This window comes from Phoenix dactylifera, unplaced genomic scaffold (genome assembly GCF_009389715.1).
Source record: "Phoenix dactylifera cultivar Barhee BC4 unplaced genomic scaffold, palm_55x_up_171113_PBpolish2nd_filt_p 000512F, whole genome shotgun sequence".
Lineage (NCBI taxonomy): Eukaryota > Viridiplantae > Streptophyta > Magnoliopsida > Arecales > Arecaceae > Phoenix > Phoenix dactylifera.
In genome coordinates this window covers 252,501-274,058 of record NW_024067926.1, presented here as the reverse complement: position 1 = coordinate 274,058, position 21,558 = coordinate 252,501, and the positions used below count along the sequence as shown (strand labels likewise).

Genomic DNA, 21,558 nt, shown 5'->3' with positions numbered 1-21,558 from the left:
TTTATTGACAAAGCAAACCGACCAATGAAAGCTCACCACCTAGCTATGGGTTGACCATTCAAAGCTTGCTATGTGGCTGACCCAAAAGGCGCATAGAGAGTTCTTTGCATTTCAAACTATCCTCCCAGGTTGGCAACAACTCCGTTGTGATTGCTAAGTATTTCCTAACAAACGCAACACCTAGCAAATTCCTGCGACCGAGAAGCGCAAGCATGATTCGCTGGGAAGATACATGGTTTGTTACTTTATCAACCAGCGTATAGCTCTGAATTATTCGGTGGCTGGCTCCAATCCTCACCTATATATGGTGTTCTCTTTCAACTCGTTTACATTGCCTCTCGCTAGACACGCTCCAATGAATGGACTTCTTTGTTTTTGTTGTTTTAGATCAGAGCTAGCATTAGAATGCTGATCGAAGCTATTCCTCCACTATCCAACGCCAACTCGTGAGTGCTTGGCATTGAGATCATCATCGATTAGGTGCAAGGACCATTGGACCATTATCACGAAGGCGTGCAACGACCTCATCCAATCTCTTCGATCCGAAAAGCGAACGAGCTAAGATCTCTAGTGATCCTATCAACTCGACACATAAGTTAAGCTGGTTTCCAAAAAGAATAAAACTTGAACTAATTAAAAAAAAATCTAGCAAAATCATCATTTTTTCCCGCAACTTTTTTTTCACAATTGAGTTAATTTTTCTAGTTGTATTCTATTTATATGGTTGAAATACAATCTTAGCTATTTTTATAATAACTATATAAAAAATTAATTTTGATATAAAACTAATACTTGCTATAATATATATATATATATATATATATATATATATATATATATATATATATTATTTAATTATGTCTCGATTTTCAGGATATTTACCATTTTACAGGGCTATTTGCTGCGAAGAAACCAACAACCCATCCCATTCCTCCTGGCCAGTCAAGCCTGCCGTTCTAGCTGTACAAAGGAGGCAGCGCCCCGTCATTATCAGTATCATGGGCACGCGGCGAGAAGCACGTGACTGGTCCAACCACGTCTCTGCCACCGGCCGATCCGGTCATCATCTCATCTCGTCACGCGTCGAAACCGGGCCCCCTTGTTTTTCATTCTTTCGCCTTTCCTCGCCTTCGTCTTCTGGACTTCGGCTTCTCTTTCCCAAGAGGGGGGAGAGAGAGGAGAGAGAAAGGCCCGACAAAAACCCTAATCCTTCTCTTTCTTCTCCTCTCTAGACTCCTCTCAGCCTGATTCCGCTGCGAGGCATCTCTCAGGTTCTTTTTTTTCCTGGAATTCTGGCTCTCTAGTAAGCAATCTAGCTCTAATTACACGATTTTTCTTCTGTCTTTGTTTTGATTTGCTGGACTTCTAGGGTTTTGAGGGCTGTCATTTTCTTTCTACGTCCTCTATATTTTGTTTTGTTTCTGAGGTGAATCATTTAGATGGATTAAGCTCTGTGATTAATGTTGGATATTTTAGTTCTGAGTAATTGATTGAGGTCGTCGCTGACTTGCGCATTGGTCTCGGAGATTAGGATTTTTGATTCGTTTCTGCAGCAAGATTGGGTTCTGGTGCTATGCGTTGGACAAATTTTTGATTTTGAGCTCTTATTTGTGTTTTTCATTTGTCTTCTAAATTAGGATTTTGATTAATTTCTGCAGCAAGATTGGGTTTTGGCTCTGTATGTTGGAAAAATTTATGATTGTGATAGTTTATTTTCAGTTGTTTGGGTTCTGCCTGTAGTTTAGCGATTTTGGATTGAGTTAATTAAAGGTGAAGTTTAGAATTTTAGGTGCTGTAGTTGAGGTGAGTTTAAAATCATTCTTCGTTACAGGTTAGGGTCATTCATATGGGTACCTCTTCAGGTGCAAATTTCCACCAGCAACCACCCTCAGCAATGCGACCTCCGCGCCAGCACCCAAGGCCCGCAGGGCTGCAGACCTCCTTATCACTGGCTTCTTCGGATGCTGGTGGGTCCCCCGATGTGCAGGAACCTGGATCGAATTCTGACCAAGGGAATGACTCTGCCACTGAGAGTGCTAGCTCACGCGAGACCTGGCCCATCGAGACCAATCGTTCCAATGCCATGGTGGTGAAGAAAGTAGACAAGGAAGAAAATGATTGTCTTGAAACACAGGTCATTCACAGGGTTTCCAGAGCGGATAAGTTATCACTCCGTGAAATTGCTCGAGAAAGAGTGGAGGTGATATCTGACAAAATGATGGTTATGCCAGATGAACTTCTTGAAGAGACCAAGAGTGAGCTCCGGTTGATCCTTGAGGGCACGGGGGGATCTCAGAATATAGAAGAATTTTTGCATCTGCAAAAGCTTGTCCAAGGGAGAGTTGACTTGTCAGCTAAAACCCTTGCCAGGGCTCACAGAGTGCAATTGGAGATTCTTGTTGCAATTAAAACAGGAATTCAGGCCTTTCTGCATCCGAGTGTCAGCATCCCACAGAGTCGCCTTGTTGAGATTTTCTTGTACAAGAGGTGTAGGAACATTGCCTGTCAAAATGCTCTACCTGCAGATGAATGTAGCTGCGAGATATGCACTAATAGGAATGGTTTCTGTAACCTTTGCATGTGTGTGATCTGCAATAAATTTGATTTCGAGGTCAACTCATGCCGCTGGATTGGGTGTGACATGTGCTCCCATTGGACACATACAGATTGTGCTATCCGTGCCGGCCAAATTGGAACAGGACAATCCGTTAAAAGTGGAGCAAGTGTTGCTGAAATGCTTTTCAGGTGCCAAGCTTGTAATAGGGCATCAGAGTTGTTAGGGTGGGTTAAGGATGTGTTTCAACACTGTGCTCCTGGATGGGACCGGGAGGCCCTGATGAGAGAACTTGACTTTGTTGGCAAGATTTTTCGTTTGAGCGAGGACCCCAGAGGGAAGAAGTTGTACTGGAAGTGTGGAGATCTCATTGAAAAGATTAAGAGTGGTGCTACTGAGTCCACAGTTTGCAGAATGCTGCTTCTGTTTATCCAAGGTATAGCCAATTTTATGCATTAGTTATAAAATATATCTCACTGTTTTAACTGTCAGCATCACTTATTCTTTAAGTCTAAGCTGGGCCTTACTAAGGAAATGTTTGAGATTTCTTACTAAGATAATTGTGCTGATTGCTAATTTATTGAAATGTCTTCCCATGCAGCACAAAATCTTTCTTTCATAATCTCTTTACATATGTTCCATTTGTTCTGTTTTCGAGTTAATATCCAGTTGTCTCGTGCTCATTTGTTATAGTATACAGGTTTCTACATTGTTTCATTCTCCTATTGAGCCTTTATCTTTTATAGATATTAATGGAGTCTTTACTTTTAGAAGCATGCTTATGAAATTTGCGAGCATCTTGTTGAAATCATGGATTCAAAAACCACACAGAACAGTACGGTACTGTTGTACCATGCTGTTTTGATGCAGAAGCAACACAAGTATGGTTTTTGGGGTGCTAGAACCACCCGTATCAGTATGTATCGGCCGTATCGATGTGAACCGACAGTACAGTACCAACTGTGCCAGCTGATATTGACAGTTCTTCATTCATTTTGATATTTTCTTTTTTTTTACATACTGCTGGTACCAGTACCATACTGATACCGTACCATTTCGATGAAAATGGTAGAGTTTGATAAGGGTATTTAAAACCTTGGTTAAAATAGTCATGAGCTTAGAGGTATAGCAATATGCATTCACATTTTTTCTTTCCCTCAAGTAATTTGTATAATATAATTTGATGAAAGAAGGGTGGACTGTTCTTGGGAAGCCTAGATACAGTAGCTGCAAAGCTGTTGATATGCACAGCTAGAATACTTCCTTATGAAAGTAGGGTAGCATCCTTATCAAACATGTATGTACATTACTTTTTAGTGTTTCTGTTATGACATAACACCCGAGCCTTTGTAAGCTATGCCACAGGTAATGGCCATTTTGAATTGAAAATATCAGTTAGATTCAAGTGCACAAATTGTTTAGTGTCGATTTTTTGCCTATTCTTTACAATTGGCTTGAAGAACATATGTCAGGTATGTTGACAGGTTGAACATGGTCTCAATACCTTGTGTGTTTGCTAGAGCGATGTTGTTGTTATTCTTTGTTCCATTAAAAGTTTAGGGTTTATAGTTCCTCCCCTATGGCCTACACTACAAAATCTGTCTAGTGTCAGGTTGTATTTTCTTCTACATGATATCACTTTTATTTTGAATAGTAATTTGCACATGTGATGCATGTGGAAAACCTCATAGTTTTTGGTGTGTTTAGTGTAATTTACTGGCAATAGTTCAAAATGTGGAAACCAATATCTTTAGAGCTTCAAAATCCCTTGTACATATTTCCTTCAGCTCTAACGTAATTAAGCAGTGTGGAATATTTTACAATTAAAGGAACATATCAAATCCTTAAACAAAAAGCCATAATATATACAATGAGTTTTTTGTTTTCAAACTTCAAGCTCCATTGCTTGTTAAGATTGATACTGAGAGTACTTGTTTGATCACAAGCTTTTAATGAGCTAAAGAGAATTTGCCAATTAAAAAGGACCAATAAACCACTAATATCCCTTCTGTGTAAGAAACTAGCTTCCGGAGTGAGGTGATTGCTCCTAAATCATTCTTGTGTGTATGCATGAGGGGACTTTATAAGACACTATCTCATTTGATAAATTCTTTCTCAAGTCTATCTCTTTTTAAAATATGCCTAGAAAAAGATAATAAAATAATCTATTAGGAAACAAGAACATTTACATAGGGACGTAGTGTAATATATATAAAATATTATAGGACATTACCCTTGAAGCTCTCTAGTTCATAGTTTCCAATCCATCTCGAATAATTAACTTCTTTTCTCCCTTGTCACATTAACGTTTCTTTAATTCATATCACCTCATTGCATAAATTAGGAGTTCCTTGAAATCGTGATCCAATATTAAATTTGACATTTTTGTCTGATTTTGTTTATCATCACGGATCTAGGTCACTAATCAAGAATAACACAAACTTGTAGCAGTCGATTATGCATAACACATCCAGAACCTTCTGTAAGTGATTCTGGAGAATGATCAAAGAAATGAGGGTTCACAATCTAAATCATTCTTTCTTGAGATATTTGATTTATGAAAAATTATTTTCCCTATAGAAGTTTTATGCAGGCCTATATTGATGATATAGGAATATGAATTACACTCATATTGCAGTTAAATGCACATACATGCAGGGTGTATGACACATGTCCCATGAAGTGAGCTACAAATATTTGTAGTGTAATTGGCCAAAACATGCATTTAATCGTACCTCTCTAAAGGCAACTGAAAAGTGTATAAAGATTCAAGCAGAAAAGGCTAAAAGAAATTACTTGGATTTTTTTTCTCCAACTTTTTTCCAAATTGATTCTATATCCATCAAGCAACACTCTATATAAACAAATGACCTGTAACGAAAAGAAAATATCTCATAGTATTGCTATTTCCCTAAACAAAATTACAATTACTATATGTTTTGGTTCAAACTTCCATTGTATTTGAAAGATGATTAAACCATGAAGGCTCTTTATTAGATTTGTCTCTCATGCTACATTGACCACTGGATGGTGACTTAGTGCTCTAAGGTGCCAGTTGATCATAATTCTCTTGTAAATGGAAAGGGCCAATGTACTGCAAATCTAGGATGCAAAGTTACAACCAAAAAGCAGACTGCATTAATTAATTCAGATCCATAATGCTTACCTCTATAACACCAGCTGATTAACACCCTTTGGAGATAGTCTGGTCATTCCTCTACTTCACCAACCATCAATGAGAATATATTTTCCCTTTCAACCTCTTAAATAAGTTTTAGTATAGTGCTCTTTTTAAAAGCAACCATGATATTCGGGAAGTCAAGGGACTGCATAATGCATTTGCAGTATGCGGGCTGGATATGCGGGTGCATATGCAGTTAGTATCTTTTAAATATATAAACATAGATAAAATAATTTAAGTACCATAAAAACAACAATAATGACAGTAATGTTTTTCTATCAATATTAATAACAGCAACAACTAACAATTGGTGCTTATCATTTAGTACCTAATGCTGATAGTGATAGTTGTAATATAATCGAAACCCACATTCAACCTGACCATCAGTTTGAACATGCTTCATCCACTCAGGCCACATAAGAGTGGGGTAGATATTTGGCTCCATAATGCCAAGTGGGTCATGTATGCAGCACCCGGTACTAATCAAGCCACACATATGGCCGCATGGTACTAAGTTGACTGCTTCCAATTTTGCCCCCATCAAAGCTCCTTTCTAAAACAAGAAATTAACATTTGAAACATACAAGGGCATCAGAAGCTGAGCTCGAGTTTAACAAGGCTAGTTCACGTAGTCTTGGCAAGGGTGCAGATGAGGGCAATGAAGTTGCCAATGAATTGGAACATAATGTAGGTAAAAAGAGGCAGGAGAAGGCTATTGTCTTTTAAAGTCTTAGGTGTTGGCAATGGTGGCTTGGTAACGATGGACAAGAAGGTCAAGGATCTAATGGTACCACAAGCACCAAAGTTCCAAGAAACCAAGGAGGAGCACCACTAAGCCGTTCTCAATCATGTCTTCGTATATGCTGATCCTGTTCACCACCACCATCTAATACTAGGGTTGAAGGCTGTAAGTTGATAAACCTGTGTTTATTGAATAATTTTCTTTCGAGATTGATCTGATCAATGTTGGGTTCGGTTTTTGCTATTTAGATCCAGATCATACCCATTCAGTTGGGTCTAGCAGAGTATGCTTTTGGGTTGGGTGTAAGTTATGTAGCTTGACCCATGTTTACTAAGTAACTTGTGTTGAATGAAGCTGCATTCCGTTGTGTGTGGTTTAATCCGATCAGACACAAATCCAACTCAATTAAGGTTGAAATTTCACTTTGGGACCCATTGACCTATCTAAATTCTAGGTCTGGGTGTCATGCAATTTTGATTGCATATGGATCAAATCTAGATACGCCCAGTCCACTTGCAAATCTAATAATAAATGATTGCTAGAAGCCTTTATATTGTTTAATAACTTATTAATACAATATAAATTGTATTATAAAAGTTTAATATTAAAAACCAATACAAGTTTCTTAATAAGTAAAACTAATATAAGTTTTAACAATGTAAACATTGACCAAGTTTTGCTCATTACTCTATTGCATTTATTACAAATATATTAATCCGAATTTATGCTTAACTTTTTATGTAGAACTTATAAAATTAACCCAATAGTAGCTTCAGTATAACTGTCTATTTGAGGACCTGCTAGCTTTCCATTATTTGGTGAAAAAAGGAAATCAGAAAAAAGCCGACAAAGATACATAAATGGTCTAATTGTATTTTGGATGCTTACCATCCCTTTGGCCTTAACCGTTCATAATACCAATGATATTTGGGAATAAAATAAAACAAAAGTATTATTGTTTTTGCTTTCTTGAGCTCCTGCAAGTAACCCAAAACAACAAAGTGAGAATAGTTAATAGATTTGGTTGTGCCTGTGCATCCCTATGTCATAGGGCCTCTTGCTACTACAAAGTGCTTTATCACCCATGAGAGAAGATTTGATATGAGTCTATGCATCCACTAATAAGATGTGAGTAATATAGACACAGAGATTTATCGAGTAATGCTATCCCAAGGGTAGTTAGAAAAGTAAAATGCAAATAAGGAAAATGCTACATAAACTTTTAATAAATGGAACATAGAAATAATAGGATAGGCAAGGCAGTGTAGTAAAAAAAAGTATAGTAAAAAGAACAATATAATGAATCATATTGTTTAGAAAAATCAAATGCGGGCTTCTTCAGGAATAGCTTCATGCTGGTTGGATTTGTAATAGCTCACCTTGTAGCAGACTAGCAGTAGAAGTTGTTATTTAAATAGAGTCTTCCAGTGAAGTAGCCAGGCCTGAATCATGACAAGGATGATATGAGTGATTAACCAAACTCTCAAAAATGCTCTTGGACAGATATTTCTTTATCAACATTCCTCACTTGAAAATGGGAAGAGAAAGGAAGAGAGATTTGATTGCGGGCAAGTGAAGTAAGGAGGTCCTTCCCACCTGTCAAGCTGGCCTTTATTGCTGCACATGACCATGGCTACCTCCTGCACAAGATGTCTAACCAGCCCCACTATTCAACATAAGACTATCCGTTCAAGGCTTTCCCAGTTTGCACCTATTCATATTGCTACCATGAAGATGCTCATCTAGGTTTACATACAGAGGAACTTTTTATCAATTTTATCCTCCTTAAATGGAATTATGATCTAACCGCCCAATGGAAACAGAAAAAGGGATGTTTATGTCTTGATTTTCTTGATATTAATGATTGGGTAATTAAGTTATATGCTATGGGAAGGTGTATAGTTTATAATGTAATTGAAGGAAGGCTGAAGGCATCCAAGGACGAACATTAAAGTTGAGGCAGAGTATTATTGTCAATATTAAAGGTAAAGGGTTCTAGTCGAACATTGGTTCGGACAAGACTTGGTTCGCAACTCGATGTGGAAGTTCACCTAGGAAAGGCTGCCTTATAAGGAAGGTTATTATAGGTAATATTGGTTCTTAGGCCATTAAAGTAATTCGTTGATGATAAAATTTGATAAAGGACTGTTGTAAATTAACAATATAAGAACGCTTGCAGATTTAAGCTTAGATTTGATGTATGGCTAGAAATTATTGTATAGAATCCCTTTTTTTATCTGCGCTACCATGTATTTGGTGAGAATGGTAGAAGGTGTAAACGTAGAAACATTATATTAATGACTCAGTTGATGACTTAATTTGATGTAAAATCGATTGATCAATAAGGGGAGGGATATTTTTGACAATTCCATGTGGATGACCAAAGCCAGTTCTAACTGATTTTCAGAATTCGGAGTATTATAGATTATGAAATCTATTGCACACATCCATGTTCTCTTGGAAAAGAATAATTCACATGCAGGAGTACTAACACATGAAAAATGAAAAAAATGAAACGAGACCATCAAATATTGTGTTGAGCGGTTGTTGATATGGGTAATGTGCCAAAACTGGATCTGCTTTATAGTGCACTTAACTTTTATACTTGTGGTTAGAAAAACTGCAGGCTCAACTGGGATTCTAAATATTATCTTCTTCTCCAAAGGTTTAGGAAAAATAATTCTTTTTGACTTGTGGATGGATATGAATCCCTTGACAGTGTGCTGACAATATTGGTTAACTTTAAGCCATTAACTTATTGATATATAATTATGTAGGTTAAAGGTAAATTTATCATAAATATTCATACATCTGGTGCCCTTTGTGCAGTTCAAAATTGCATTTGGAGTTAAATCTAGTTATTTCACATTGGGTTTGTCTAAGAGGCAACAAAATAAAATAGCAGTTGCCAGGTATATATAGATCCTATCGGTAGACACTAAATATTAAAAACTGCTAGCATGAAGAGCATTACAAAGGTGAGAAAATAAGGTTGAATCAGTGGCAAAATTAATAGTGATTTATTTAGTATAGGAAGCTAAGAATGAACTACTAGATGATAAAGTATAAATATTTGTCTAAGATGATTATTTTATGTGCAAGAAATTTTACAGCCTCTTTTCCTTTCTGTTTTTTTATCTCTCTCTTATTTTGCGCTTTTGTGAGGGATAATAGCCTTTGAGTGGTCACAATCAAATTGTCATTCTATGAGAAGCTGTGCTTTAAAATAGTTAGGATATAAAATAATAAAATTGTTTTTGGACATACTTGACAAAGTGACATGAAATATGATTTTAGGCTTTGCATGGAAATGACTCATTAGACAAGATTAGAGTTGATAATGCTTTAAATGTGGTATAAAGTTAGTTATTTGATGTTCTACACTTTACACTTTCAGGTTACTGTGACTCCTGTGTTTAAGCTTTACACGTAGGGTGATAAGTTTTAGTAAGAATATTTAAATTAGTAGAGATGCTTATTATGGATCAATGTTTTAAGTCTCTTGTAATGGTACCATACTTGTATGGTACAATACGCCCCTGTACTGACACATGGTACACTACTAGAGTTGGCACAGGCATGTGTACCATGTGTCAGTAGTACAGGGGTGTACCAGGCCCCTGTACTGCACTGGCACTGTATCAGTTCAGTAAAATAGACCCTGTACAGCCTGCCGGGGTTGGTATATAAGTATATACCAAATAGCCCCTCTATGGATGTTATTCATAGAAAATAGTAGTTTGGTATATAAATATATATCGAACTATCTTTTGCTTGTTCTGCTAATTGAAGCGAGGTTCTGGAAGAATTTGGGTTGAGTTAACCCCAGTCCTGAATGGTTTGCTTGTACATACTCTGCAGGCTGTTATTCAGCATCAAGTGGTTATCATTTTATGCTAAATGGAAAGAAAATTCAGTTGTCCCTCATAAACTCTTTTTCCCTTGGAGATGGTTTTTCAGAAAGTATCCTCATTGAGTGCTATATTGACACATACAAACAGGTGTACAAAACCGTTCAGTGGAAGCTTCAAAACTTTGAACTGATAGATATCCTTAAACATACTAAAGGATTCTTTTTATGAGCACAGCTAGGCTGCAAGAATTAGAAAAATTTGAGTTGCCTGGATGGCAAGTCTTCCTAGAATCATTAACTGAAATATGCAGTTAATATTTCTCCTTCTTTGGCTTGCTGTAGAGAGGTATCCTACATAATAAATCATCTTTTTTTAAATGATATCATTTATTGCTAAGATATAATATTGCAATGTATTCCTTTAAAATATGACTGACCTTTGTATTGGCCTTGAGTACCACTCTGAGAGTATTACAAAACAAGATAATCCTTTGCACATTCTTTAATCGTTGCAACAGCTGCAATTGGAAGGATTGCATTTCAGGGAAACATTAGATCAAATTGATATTATTTAAACTCAAATTGAATCTGCACATTTGTTTTGGAAACAAGCTAAATTTGTAGTGTCATGCATTATCATATCATGTCTGTCCAATGTATTGTCCTTTATTTCTTCTCCAGGGAACATTTTGTCAAGTGTAGCTGTTACCTTGCATGTTTGTCTCCTGTCAGTTGTATGTGAATGGTTGTAACTGCAATAAGATTGTTCAAGAACCTAGGCCTCTGGAAAGGAACTCTTGGCATCAATTTTTCTTTGCATGCTGATGCTGCATTGTTGCTCCTGAAATTTGTTTGTTTTTGGCATTGGATCCCCTTCTAATAGTTAGGCTTAAATTAATTATTACTCTTGCAGCAACTAAACTTTGAAATCTAGCTATATGAATCAAATGCCCCTTATATTTCTTTGGTTGGAATATTTCATTAAGCATTATATGGAAATTGTTTCTTATTAATGATTGAATATGTACTTTCCTTTAACCTTTACTTTCCCATATGTGCTTTTGTCTTGGAATTTCAAATTATGTGCTTGTTGTTTGAACAATATCATTATCATCTTGAGGTCAAATCCATTTTATATTTGGGTCGTATCACAGTTATAAAATTAAAGAAAATTAATCTTTTTAGTGCATTCAAGAAACTAAAATCCTGCTTTTGTCTGGCGCTTTATTTTTGAGTCCATTTGGATGCATGAAAGGATTTTAGATTGCTGGCACCAAAATGAAGCAAGATAGGAACAGGGAATGAATAGGTTTTGCAGGCCTTTGATTCTGCTTGTAGTAAAATTATGAAGGTCAGAAGTATGAAGCAAAAGTTGGATCAAAAAAATAGGCTAAAGACTGGGGTCTAGCATTATAGAATTTTGTAGGGCGTAGAAGAAGTTTGAGTATGAGGGAAGATCATGCCCAGCAGAAATTAAAGTGGCAACAAAGATGTGGTTGTCACGACCATATAAATTCCAGGACTTTTCACCTAGGTTGAAGGCATCATCACCTTCACTCCTCTAATTACAACCATGGAACAAGAAGCTGAAAGGCAATATTTGTTGCAAATTGATACACTAGGGGAAAATCAAAAAGATTTAAAAAATTGAATCCCCACTAACTTAGACTCTACACAATAGCTTCTACTCAGAATTGGATTTCTGAAAGTAAAAGATACACCAGACCACCAAAAGAAATTGACCCTAATAAAGATTAAGTACTTTAAAGTTAGGCCCTGTTTGGCATTGCTTATAGTTTCCAGTTCTCAGTTCTTTTTTTCAAAAGCACAAAAATTCAGCCAGAAATGGTGTTTGTAGTCCAGTTTCTATTTTCAATTTTTGAAAACTCTTTTATAGTTTCTAGAAATTGTAGAAATTGAAAAATCTGGTTTTCAAAGTTTATGAGAAACAAAACTGCCCATCACAACTGCCATTGTCCCTATGGCCACTGCAACCCCCATCCTCACTGCCACTCACCAGCTAGTACCACCCACCACTGCCACTCGCTAGCCACTACCCGCCACTGCTACCAATTGCCGACCGCTGTCGCTAATGCAAGTCACGACCCAATAAGTTTTGGGTTTGGTTTCAGGAAAAAATGATTTTAATTTTTAAGAAACTGAATACCAGAAATATGCTAAACACTACCTTTATATGCATAAGATCCTTGACTAGCTTCAATTCTAGAAATCCATGTCTGTGAATGGTAAACAATAGAACACTTTTCCCAGGATTGGATTGTCAAAATGACAGTCTTTTTCCATATTAACGGTAAAAGATCATGTTCACATCCTTGTTAGATGAACACAATTTCTGAATTTTAGCCATCAAATTTTCCAAATTTGCATTTGTTCACCAGATCTTGCACCATATTTATTCAATATAATTTGCTGACAGGGGATTAAGTGCTTCGCATCTTTGATCCAAATCAACGATACATGATTGTATCATATGCTCTGTAGAGTAAGTCTATCACGGGACGTTTTGCTAGCCAGCACTGATGAATGCTTTCTGATCTTGGAAGTACTTCTCATTCAATGCATATGGTAGGTTGGTGGACGATTCCAAATAGAAACTCAAATAGGTTGGTGGAGAGATTGTTTTCTGTAGAAGGTTCGAAGATGGTCTGGTATCCCCCAAATGCGCTCTTTAGCTATTAGGGCGACCTGCACAGCTTATCAGGTATAGCTGGCCAGGAAACACCCGGAAATTTGGCGAGCTCAGTCCGTCCCCGCGGTTCGTTATGGAGCGGGCTCGTGCATAGGCAGCAGAGATCATCCGTGCAGCTTCAGACTATAGACCTTTGATAGCTCGGGACATCTGGGACTTTCATATTGCTTCGGTAGCTCCACATAGAGTATTCTTTACCTGGGAGCTCCCACCTCCGAGTTTCCTCAAGGTCAGTTTTGATGGCTCAATCATTGAGGGAGGTAGGAGGGGTGGAGCTGGATTTGTCATCAGGGGACCGAGCTCCAGTGTAGCGGCAGTAGAGGGCTGTCAGATTTTCGATACCTCGATTCCTGGAGAAGAGCTGTGGGCGGCCTGGATGGGCATGTGCTACGCGAGACGGGTGCTTCAGGCGAGCTCAGTTATTCTAGAGAGTGACTCGGCCACGGTTATCAGTTGGGTCCAAAAGGGTCCGAACAGTGTCGGCGGAGTTCACCCCTTGCTCCGCGATATTTGGATGATGGTGAGTAAGGGTGTTACTTTCTAGGCTACGCACGTATATTGCGAAGCTAACGGGGCGGGCAACTGGGTGGCAACATATATAGCAAGCCACTCGGGAGGCACTCTATGGACTGGGGAGGGAGGGATGCCCGGAGCTTTTCGAGACATTTTGTTTTCTGATTCGATTGGGTGTATTCGTACCCGTGTTGTATGAAACGTCCGCTTTAGCAAAAAAAAAAAAAGAAAGAAACTCAATCAGGGGTCGAATTCTGGATTGACTGAAATTCTTAATCCTATGCAATGCATCACTTACCTTTGATTGGTCTCTTGGAATTCATTACTAATTTTGGTAGTATTACCATTCTCTTCCACTCTTTCGTGGATGGTTACACATGCATGCATGGACGATCAACTATATGTCTATTAATATAAATACTTTATCTGTCTTTGTTCAGAGCTTGAGATAGATGTTACAAAAAATTCTGAAACTGAAGAAGCTGGGCATCTGATTTCTCCGCAAGAGGCTTGCAACCGAATCGCAGAAGTAGTCCAAGAAGCAGTGAGAAAGATGGAGATGGTGGCAGAGGAGAAGATGTGCATGCTTAAACGAGCCCGTCTTGCTCTGGAGGCCTGTGACCGTGAGCTAGAGGAGAAGGCAAGAGAAGTTACAGAACTCAAGATGGATAGGCAAAGGAAGAAGCAGCAGGTAGAGGAGCTTGAGAGCATAGTGAGGCTTAAGCAGGCCGAGGCTGAGATGTTCCAGCTTAAGGCCAATGAGGCCAGACAGGAGGCTGAGAGGCTGCAGAGCATAGCCCTTGCCAAATCAGAGAAAGCCGAGCAGGACTATGCTAGTTTGTACCTGAAGCGTCGATTAGATGAAGCAGAAGCTGAGAAACAATATCTATTTGAGAAGATAAAGCTTCAGGAGTCCCAAAGGGCTCCACAGGGAAGCAGTAGCGGTGGTGGTGACCCCTCACAGATGATGTTCTGCAAGATCCAGGACTTGCTGAAGAATGTCTACAGCATGTCTGGCAAATCTGTAGGGCAACAATCAAAATGACTGCTCTATGCCCAATGTCTAGTGGCATCGGCTGGTAGGAATTCTGTTTTGGAATGCTTGACTAGGACCTTCTTGTGATCTGCTCATAGTAGTCTGAAATGTCTGTTTTGTTGTCTTCGCAAGCAACATTCATGTCCTGCTAGTATGTTAGCATATCTTCTAATGTGAGATACCTTTGCTTTTACATCTTGCTGGAATGCTCTTTGTTGTCTAAGTGAATATCGTCTTTTATATATTTCTTGTCAATTTGAAATAGTTAGTTCGGTGATATTAGATCATTATGGCTTCTTGGGGGCATAAAAATTCACTTTATTACTGATTCTACAGAAAAAAAGATTGGATTTTTTTTTTTGCAGTCCAATACACATTTAGGGGTATTTGGTCAATTTGGTCCCTTGGATCTAAATGTGGTCACTTTAGGGGTAAGTCTGATTTGTAACAACTTAGAATCTTATCCAAAAATGCTAGCCACAAGGTATTATTTGGTTTCTTTGATTTTGTATAAGTACCCTGGAGATTAACCAATGTGGGACTAAATATACGCTCGCATGGGTTCTCACATGCTTTCTTTATTTAAACTCTAATGTCTTCGTCAGGCTAAAGGTCTAAATTCATTCAAATTTAATCACAAATACCACGATCGGATCAGCCTCAATAAGCCTATGGTGCAGTATCTTATAGTCCACATGGGTCATGAACCGGGCCTGCTTTGATACTATTTATCATAACTTAGAACTTTACCTAAAACGACTAGCTAGAAAGTGTTATTTGGATTTTTTAATTCTGTATAAATATTTGGTGAATAACCGATGTGAGACACACGCTCACATAGGTAATATATATATATATATATATATATATATATATATATATATATATATATATATATATATATATATATATATATATATATATATATATATATATATATATATATATATATATATATATATATATATATTTGTTTAGACTATTGTCTATCTCCATGCTATCCTTAGACTCTGGGATAAAATTGTCCAGGATCTCTAAATACGTCATTTTGCAAAAACAAAAAATCAATAATTTCGTATTTTTCCTGCAAAATCAATAATTAATTGGATTTTTTTAATGTAAAATCGATCACTTGGCATGCACTCTTGTATTCCGTGACAAATTTTGAGCTGCATGGAGTTTCAGTTGATATTTTGCTGTTGTCTTTATTTATAGCTGCATTATGCGTTGTCTGTTCTTATAGTGTTGTCTACATTACTGCCGCTTAAAATAGTGCTGTTTTGGATCTATCTTTACTTGGATCTGGGATATTGCCCCATCAACTCCCAGCTTCAATGGTCCTCGCATGTCTCTAAAGCAAGGTTAAGGCCAATGATAGAAGCCCAAAGTCATGAAGGCAAGATCGAGAGAGCATGCCATATAGACAAACTGTTGTGACCGACTAAAGAGCAACATAAAAAAATTGAGGTTGTAAATATTCGTAACATATAGACTGGGTCTCTCTTTTAAAAGCCTGTGCTTTTGGCTTTTCTCGTGAGAAAAGCCAACATATCAGGCTTTGCTCTAAGAAAAGGAAAAAAAATAATAATCAATGATGGTTTTTTATTTTTTAATCAATGTGAAAAGCCAAAATATCAGGCTTTGCGCACCAAATGCCAGATGGTTTTTTATTTTTTATTATTGTATTGAGCGGAGGTTACATCCTGTTAGCTACTATTAGCAATCATATATTCATTCCTGCAGACTTTATTTAGTATGTTATGTGTTTGAATATCTGTTAATATGTTACAATGGCTGTATCATTACTGGAGAGTAATGCCCATTATTTGATGTTTACATTACTAGCCTGTATAAAAGATTATATGGAAATTCAAATTTTTATACCACCTAAAAGAAATATTTTTATGTTTAGCCAAATTTTGAAATATGAAATCATGGTTTACCGTACTAGCCCAAACTAGATGGTACGGAGTGTATCATACTATATCGGTTTGATACTGGTACTCGGGATGGGTGGCATATGCTGAAAAGACTCCGTACCGATATAGTGCTAATGTAGTATTGATGTGGGTTCGGCGAACTTTGTATAAAACTTTTATTGAATCAAACTCAACACAAATTTGGATATATGATGCCAATATTTTTATGCCTTCGACTATTGTTCTCTGTTATGTTAATCTCCAAACTAGAAAGAAAAAGAATCTCAGTTGATGCAATATTAGGATGTTGGTAATTAGATAACGGCATTATTGAACTCTTGACAGGGAGGTTGGAGGAAAAGGGTGTCAAAGGTCTCACATTTTGGCTTATTTGATGCATTATCCTGATCTATTTGATTGGAAAATTGCAAACCCTTGCGTATGTAGTTTGGAAAGTCTCCAAATATACCGAGATAAAGAAAGAAATACTAAAATTTGAACTCAGATACTGTCTACTTCCCAAGAGGTAGAGCAGACTTGAAATCAAGTTGGTACAGTTTAATGGAACAAGGATTTTCCTCCCAACATATATACAAGATAATTAGCTGCGAAAAACTGCCAAGTGGCTCTTAGTGCTCCCTGCCATATGGTCAGCCATTCCTTAAAATTCAAACTTCAGCTTCTTCTTTTCAGAATGATCCTTCTATGATCCAACAGCAACTACTGGACAATTCAATTCTAAGAGTCCATACAAAAATAGCATTACCAACATGCAAATTTAGAACCTAATATAAAATGTCCAACACACAAATTTAAACTACAAAGTGACCTGTTACAATGGCTATGATTGTAGGTTACTCTTATAGTTGTGCATGTTAGCTGATTGGCCTATATGGGTCATGTCCATGTCATTAGTACAACAATCAAGCAAGCTAACAAGTTACCTCTATGAACTGAAGAAAACAAAGCTTTCATAGTTCTATCCAACAAGACATGAGAAATAAACATAAGCTTGAAATGTTTGTGTATTTTGTAAGCTGTTGGAGTTGGTTTGGGTGCTTATCATTAGGTGATCATGGCTACTTTTTGCTAGACTAGGACCAATACCAGTTGGGGAATTAGATCTATGATTTTGGAGCCAACCTAATCCATCGGTGTTTCTGAGGTTTAGGTAAAGAATTAATCAAGTTCTAATTAGATTAGAATCTACCAGTATTCGCCTACCCCGTAGAAGGTAGCTTAAACCATATATCAAATTTTTGGTATCTTGTTGAGGAGTCCATATAAATGACTGCCTAATCAAATTTGGGGAAAAGCTGTTGAGCTTCCTATTTGACTTCAATTAGAGTTAAGCTATGACTATTTGCATGGTTAATGTGGACCTCTGGCATCTGGAGGAACTAATCTAGAAAATGTAGTGTGTAATGCTGTAAGTTGGGGTACATATGATTTTGGTTGGTTTGGGTAAGAACCAATTTGAGCTCGATCAATTACTAACTATTTTTAGAGTTGGAATTAAGCTGATCAAAATTGGAACGAGAAAAAAAAAACCAACTTAAGTTGGTTTTGATTAGGTTTTCATGTTACCTGTTCTCAAACAGGGACCGGGAACTAGGGGACTCCAGATTTGAGTATAAGTAGTTACTTTTTTATACATACTATATATTTATGATATATGCGATAGAGTTTGATTATAATTAAACATTAAATTTTTGATAACAAATTAAGAATTCAAAATCAATAGGTCATGTTTGTGAGGTTTCAAAGCAACTTTCAGAAGTTGATATATATTATGTAACAATTGTTTACAGTTTGTTCAGGCAAGATTGATCGATCTAGCACTCTTGGTCGATCAAAACAAGTTTTCTCCAAACTATAATAAGTAGGAATTGATATGTTCTTGAATCTGAAACAAATTGAGACTAGTTTGGTGCAATTCTCGGTTGGCTGTCAAGGGGATAGTATCTCGAAACTATCATTGCATATTGACATATAGTTATCGATACCTTTGGTATAGGCTGATTTCAACCATGTTCTTTGTTTCAGATATTTTTTCAGGCTTTGACTAAGTTATTGATAGCAAGGGGGGGAAATTAAGCAATAAAGTGTCTCTTGTAAGAGTTGTCAAATTGACATGGTTATGCAAGCAAAATCCACTTATGCGTTATTATTATATGAACGACAAAAAATCCTTCTTAAACATGGCCACTTGCGTATGAAATTCGGCGTCGTTTTTATTGTATGTAGGCAAATTTCACATCCTCATTGCATGTGCACATATAGTATGCTTCTTCTAGCAAATGTAGACATCATTCCGATCAAAAAGAAGAATTGTGAGTGTAACCTTCCGATCAAAAAGAAGAATTGTGAGTGTAACCAAATTGTTATCAAATTGCAAACATGTAATAATGGTCGCGACGCATCGTTTCATCATAACTAATAGGATTGAAAAAGTCGTGTTGAACTTTCGAAGGGAATGGAAATATTATCTTTAACAAGTTTGGTTTCATAGACTATACAAAGATGCAGTGTCATTTTCCTTTCAGACAAACGACAGATCACATCCCGATAATTTATTTCAACTAGCCAATATGATCTAAGTTTGATCCTTGGAATCATCGCCGCTGGAGATCGATCCAACTGCTGATGGAAATGAGACATATATCTCAACTTGTGCTGCGTTGACATCCGGGGGTCTTCCTTTGCCCAAGGCCATGGTTTGTCTTTGGATCAGTTGGGTCCTATAAGCGTAGGTCAACCGACCTCATATCCTATTTAACTTTGCATCCATGTTGATGTTGTCCCAAACCTAACACTCGTAGGGGTAGTATTTGTTTCTACCATAAACTCCAAAACCTATGTTCTATGACGTGATCACAAATAATTTTTTTTGAGTGATCCCTCGTGAATAATTGCCGGAGTCACAAGTCTCAGGCCCACCATGGTCTACTTGGATCCTCCCAAGACATGTCTGGCTTTGGACATTATTTTGCTTAGCACTGTTATACCAATATAATATTTCTCTCAAGTCACATATAGTTCTTGATGCTATAACCAAGATCAGCTTTTGTTGGATCTTTTTTGACATAGAATAGTAAGTGTTATAGTTTTCGATCATTGTCGATCATTACAATGGAAAATAACCGCTAATAATAATAAACTAGAAATGTTGCTTGACAAAATCAACTTCCCATTTTTCTATTAGTAATGCCTATGCGTATTTAGACAATGTCGTTTATAATCGGAAGGAATAAAAAATGACTGTTGTTTGTATTACATAATATTATTATAATAAATGGTTGTTATATGTGTGTTTAACAAAGTGTGAGGCCTTCAAATATGTTATATGGTTGGAGTATCACTAGTTATTTAAACTATAACTCGGAATGAAATCATGGATTCATATTTTAGATTTTAGATTTGCCCAAAAAGATTCATATCTTAAAATGAATGATTTTTAGGCTGGTATGATAGCAGTAGCCTTACAAAATAGTTGAGTTAGGTCATCCTATTGAAATGCACAAGTTTAGAAGATTGGCACTTTATTAGGCTTCATTTGAGCTACAACCATGCATGTAATAGCCAATGGACTTGACCAGAGGTCTAGCTAGCTTCATTGAAAACAATTTGAATTGTATACCAAAGTAAACTACTTGATTCACCTTCTAGCTTCATAGGAAAGAATTTGAAATGTATTCCAAAGAAAACTACTTGATTTACCTTTTTCATGAAAGAAGCATGGATGGCTATGAACTTCCCCAAAAAAGTAGTTTCTTATATAAAAGAAAGCATGGAGTTAATGAAGCACCTTTATTCTCTCTTGGAGAATAAAATAATTCTCCATCAAAAAGAGAAAAGAATAAAAAAGTATGACTAAATTAAGTGGGATTGATTTATAAAAACCAGCATTGTTCTAGAGATGTTGAAACTAGAGATGGAAAGCAATGCCGTGTCATTTATGGCAGGCTGCAAAAGCCGTTCATACCATATGAAAAAGACATGTATCTAACAAGCAAATAAGAAATTAAGCTTGAAACATTGAGCACGGTTGGTTCATACCGAACGAACAATGGCTTAATCTAATTATTCAAAGGTCATAGGTTTAATATAGTCGAGATATGTTATAGTTTTGAAATTATTTCATGTGGGGCATTGCTAGATGTCACCATTACGTAGTGCATCAAGCTTGTGAACCGGGTTTGAATTGAAAATAATGCTTCATGATTATGAGGCTTATCTTCACTTTTAATTAATATTTCTTATTGGATAATTACTTTACAAGACTAGATGTGAGATAATTAAAAATGATATATTTCTAAACTCACCAAGTAAGCGCCCCACCCACTCTCACAAGGAGAACTAATAAAATCTGTTAAATTTCACAAATATATAACATGCAAGCATAACTTATGGAGATAAATATATGGTGAACCTAATACCAAACTAAATTGAAGATTCTAACGGCAATCAACCCAGTTAACTCAGTAGGTGTAAATAACTAATCATATAAACAATCATAAATCCAGACCTAACCTAGTTAGGCTATAGAAAAAAAACCAACCCAAATTCCAGACAAATTGACCCATTAATTATTATCTACACTTAACGGTATAATCTTTTTTTATAGATGCTTCTCTTTTCATCGATTACTAGATGATTGCTGGAGAATGACTGCTTCTTTTCTATCTTATGAAGTAACACATATCCACGGAGAGGCTAATAATGTGGCTGATTGGATGATGATATATATGATCGATTTTATGAAAACTATTTTTTTTGAACTACTCTATCAGAATTTTGTTCAGATTTTTTGAATATTTTTATTTTCTAATTTATACGGATATCTTATTATTAAATTGATTTAATAAATTCAATATTATAAAAGAAAAAAAAAAGCTTCTCATGGATCAGGAAGGTTCACAGCTTGGGGACCAATCCATTAATTGGTGGATTCCTCACCCTATGGAAGTGATGGTGGGCCATCCTCCTCCCATTACATCTGGGATTCTGCTTTGGGACTTGCTAGGGACGGGGAATTGGGTGGTGGACC

At 36.7% G+C, this 21,558-nt stretch overlaps 1 protein-coding gene across 3 annotated transcripts; it reads left to right on the top strand.

Annotated features, from left to right (window-relative positions):
• Nucleotides 1-1,105: 1,105 nt before the first annotated feature.
• On the top strand, nucleotides 1,106-14,833 carry LOC103696271 (OBERON-like protein). 3 transcript variants are annotated; one of them, XM_008777833.3, is made up of 3 exons: nucleotides 1,106-1,271; nucleotides 1,832-2,990; nucleotides 13,994-14,598. In XM_008777833.3, the coding sequence occupies exons 2-3, from the start codon at nucleotides 1,847-1,849 to the stop codon at nucleotides 14,596-14,598; spliced, it is 1,749 nt and encodes a 582-aa protein (XP_008776055.1). In that variant the 5' UTR covers nucleotides 1,106-1,271; nucleotides 1,832-1,846. The 3 variants fall into 3 exon arrangements, with proteins under 3 accessions (XP_008776055.1, XP_008776056.1, XP_008776057.1); XM_008777834.4 differs by having other exon boundaries at nucleotides 1,114-1,303; XM_008777835.4 differs by having other exon boundaries at nucleotides 1,115-1,271; nucleotides 1,863-2,990; nucleotides 13,994-14,833.
• Nucleotides 14,834-21,558: the final 6,725 nt, after the last annotated feature.

Coding starts and splice junctions, on each gene's coding strand:
- LOC103696271 (XM_008777833.3), top strand. CDS start 1,847: ATGGGTACCTCTTCAGGTGCAAATTTCCACCAGCAACCACCCTCAGCA. Junction 2,991..13,993: donor GCTGCTTCTGTTTATCCAAG/GTATAGCCAATT, acceptor GTCTTTGTTCAG/AGCTTGAGATAGATGTTACA.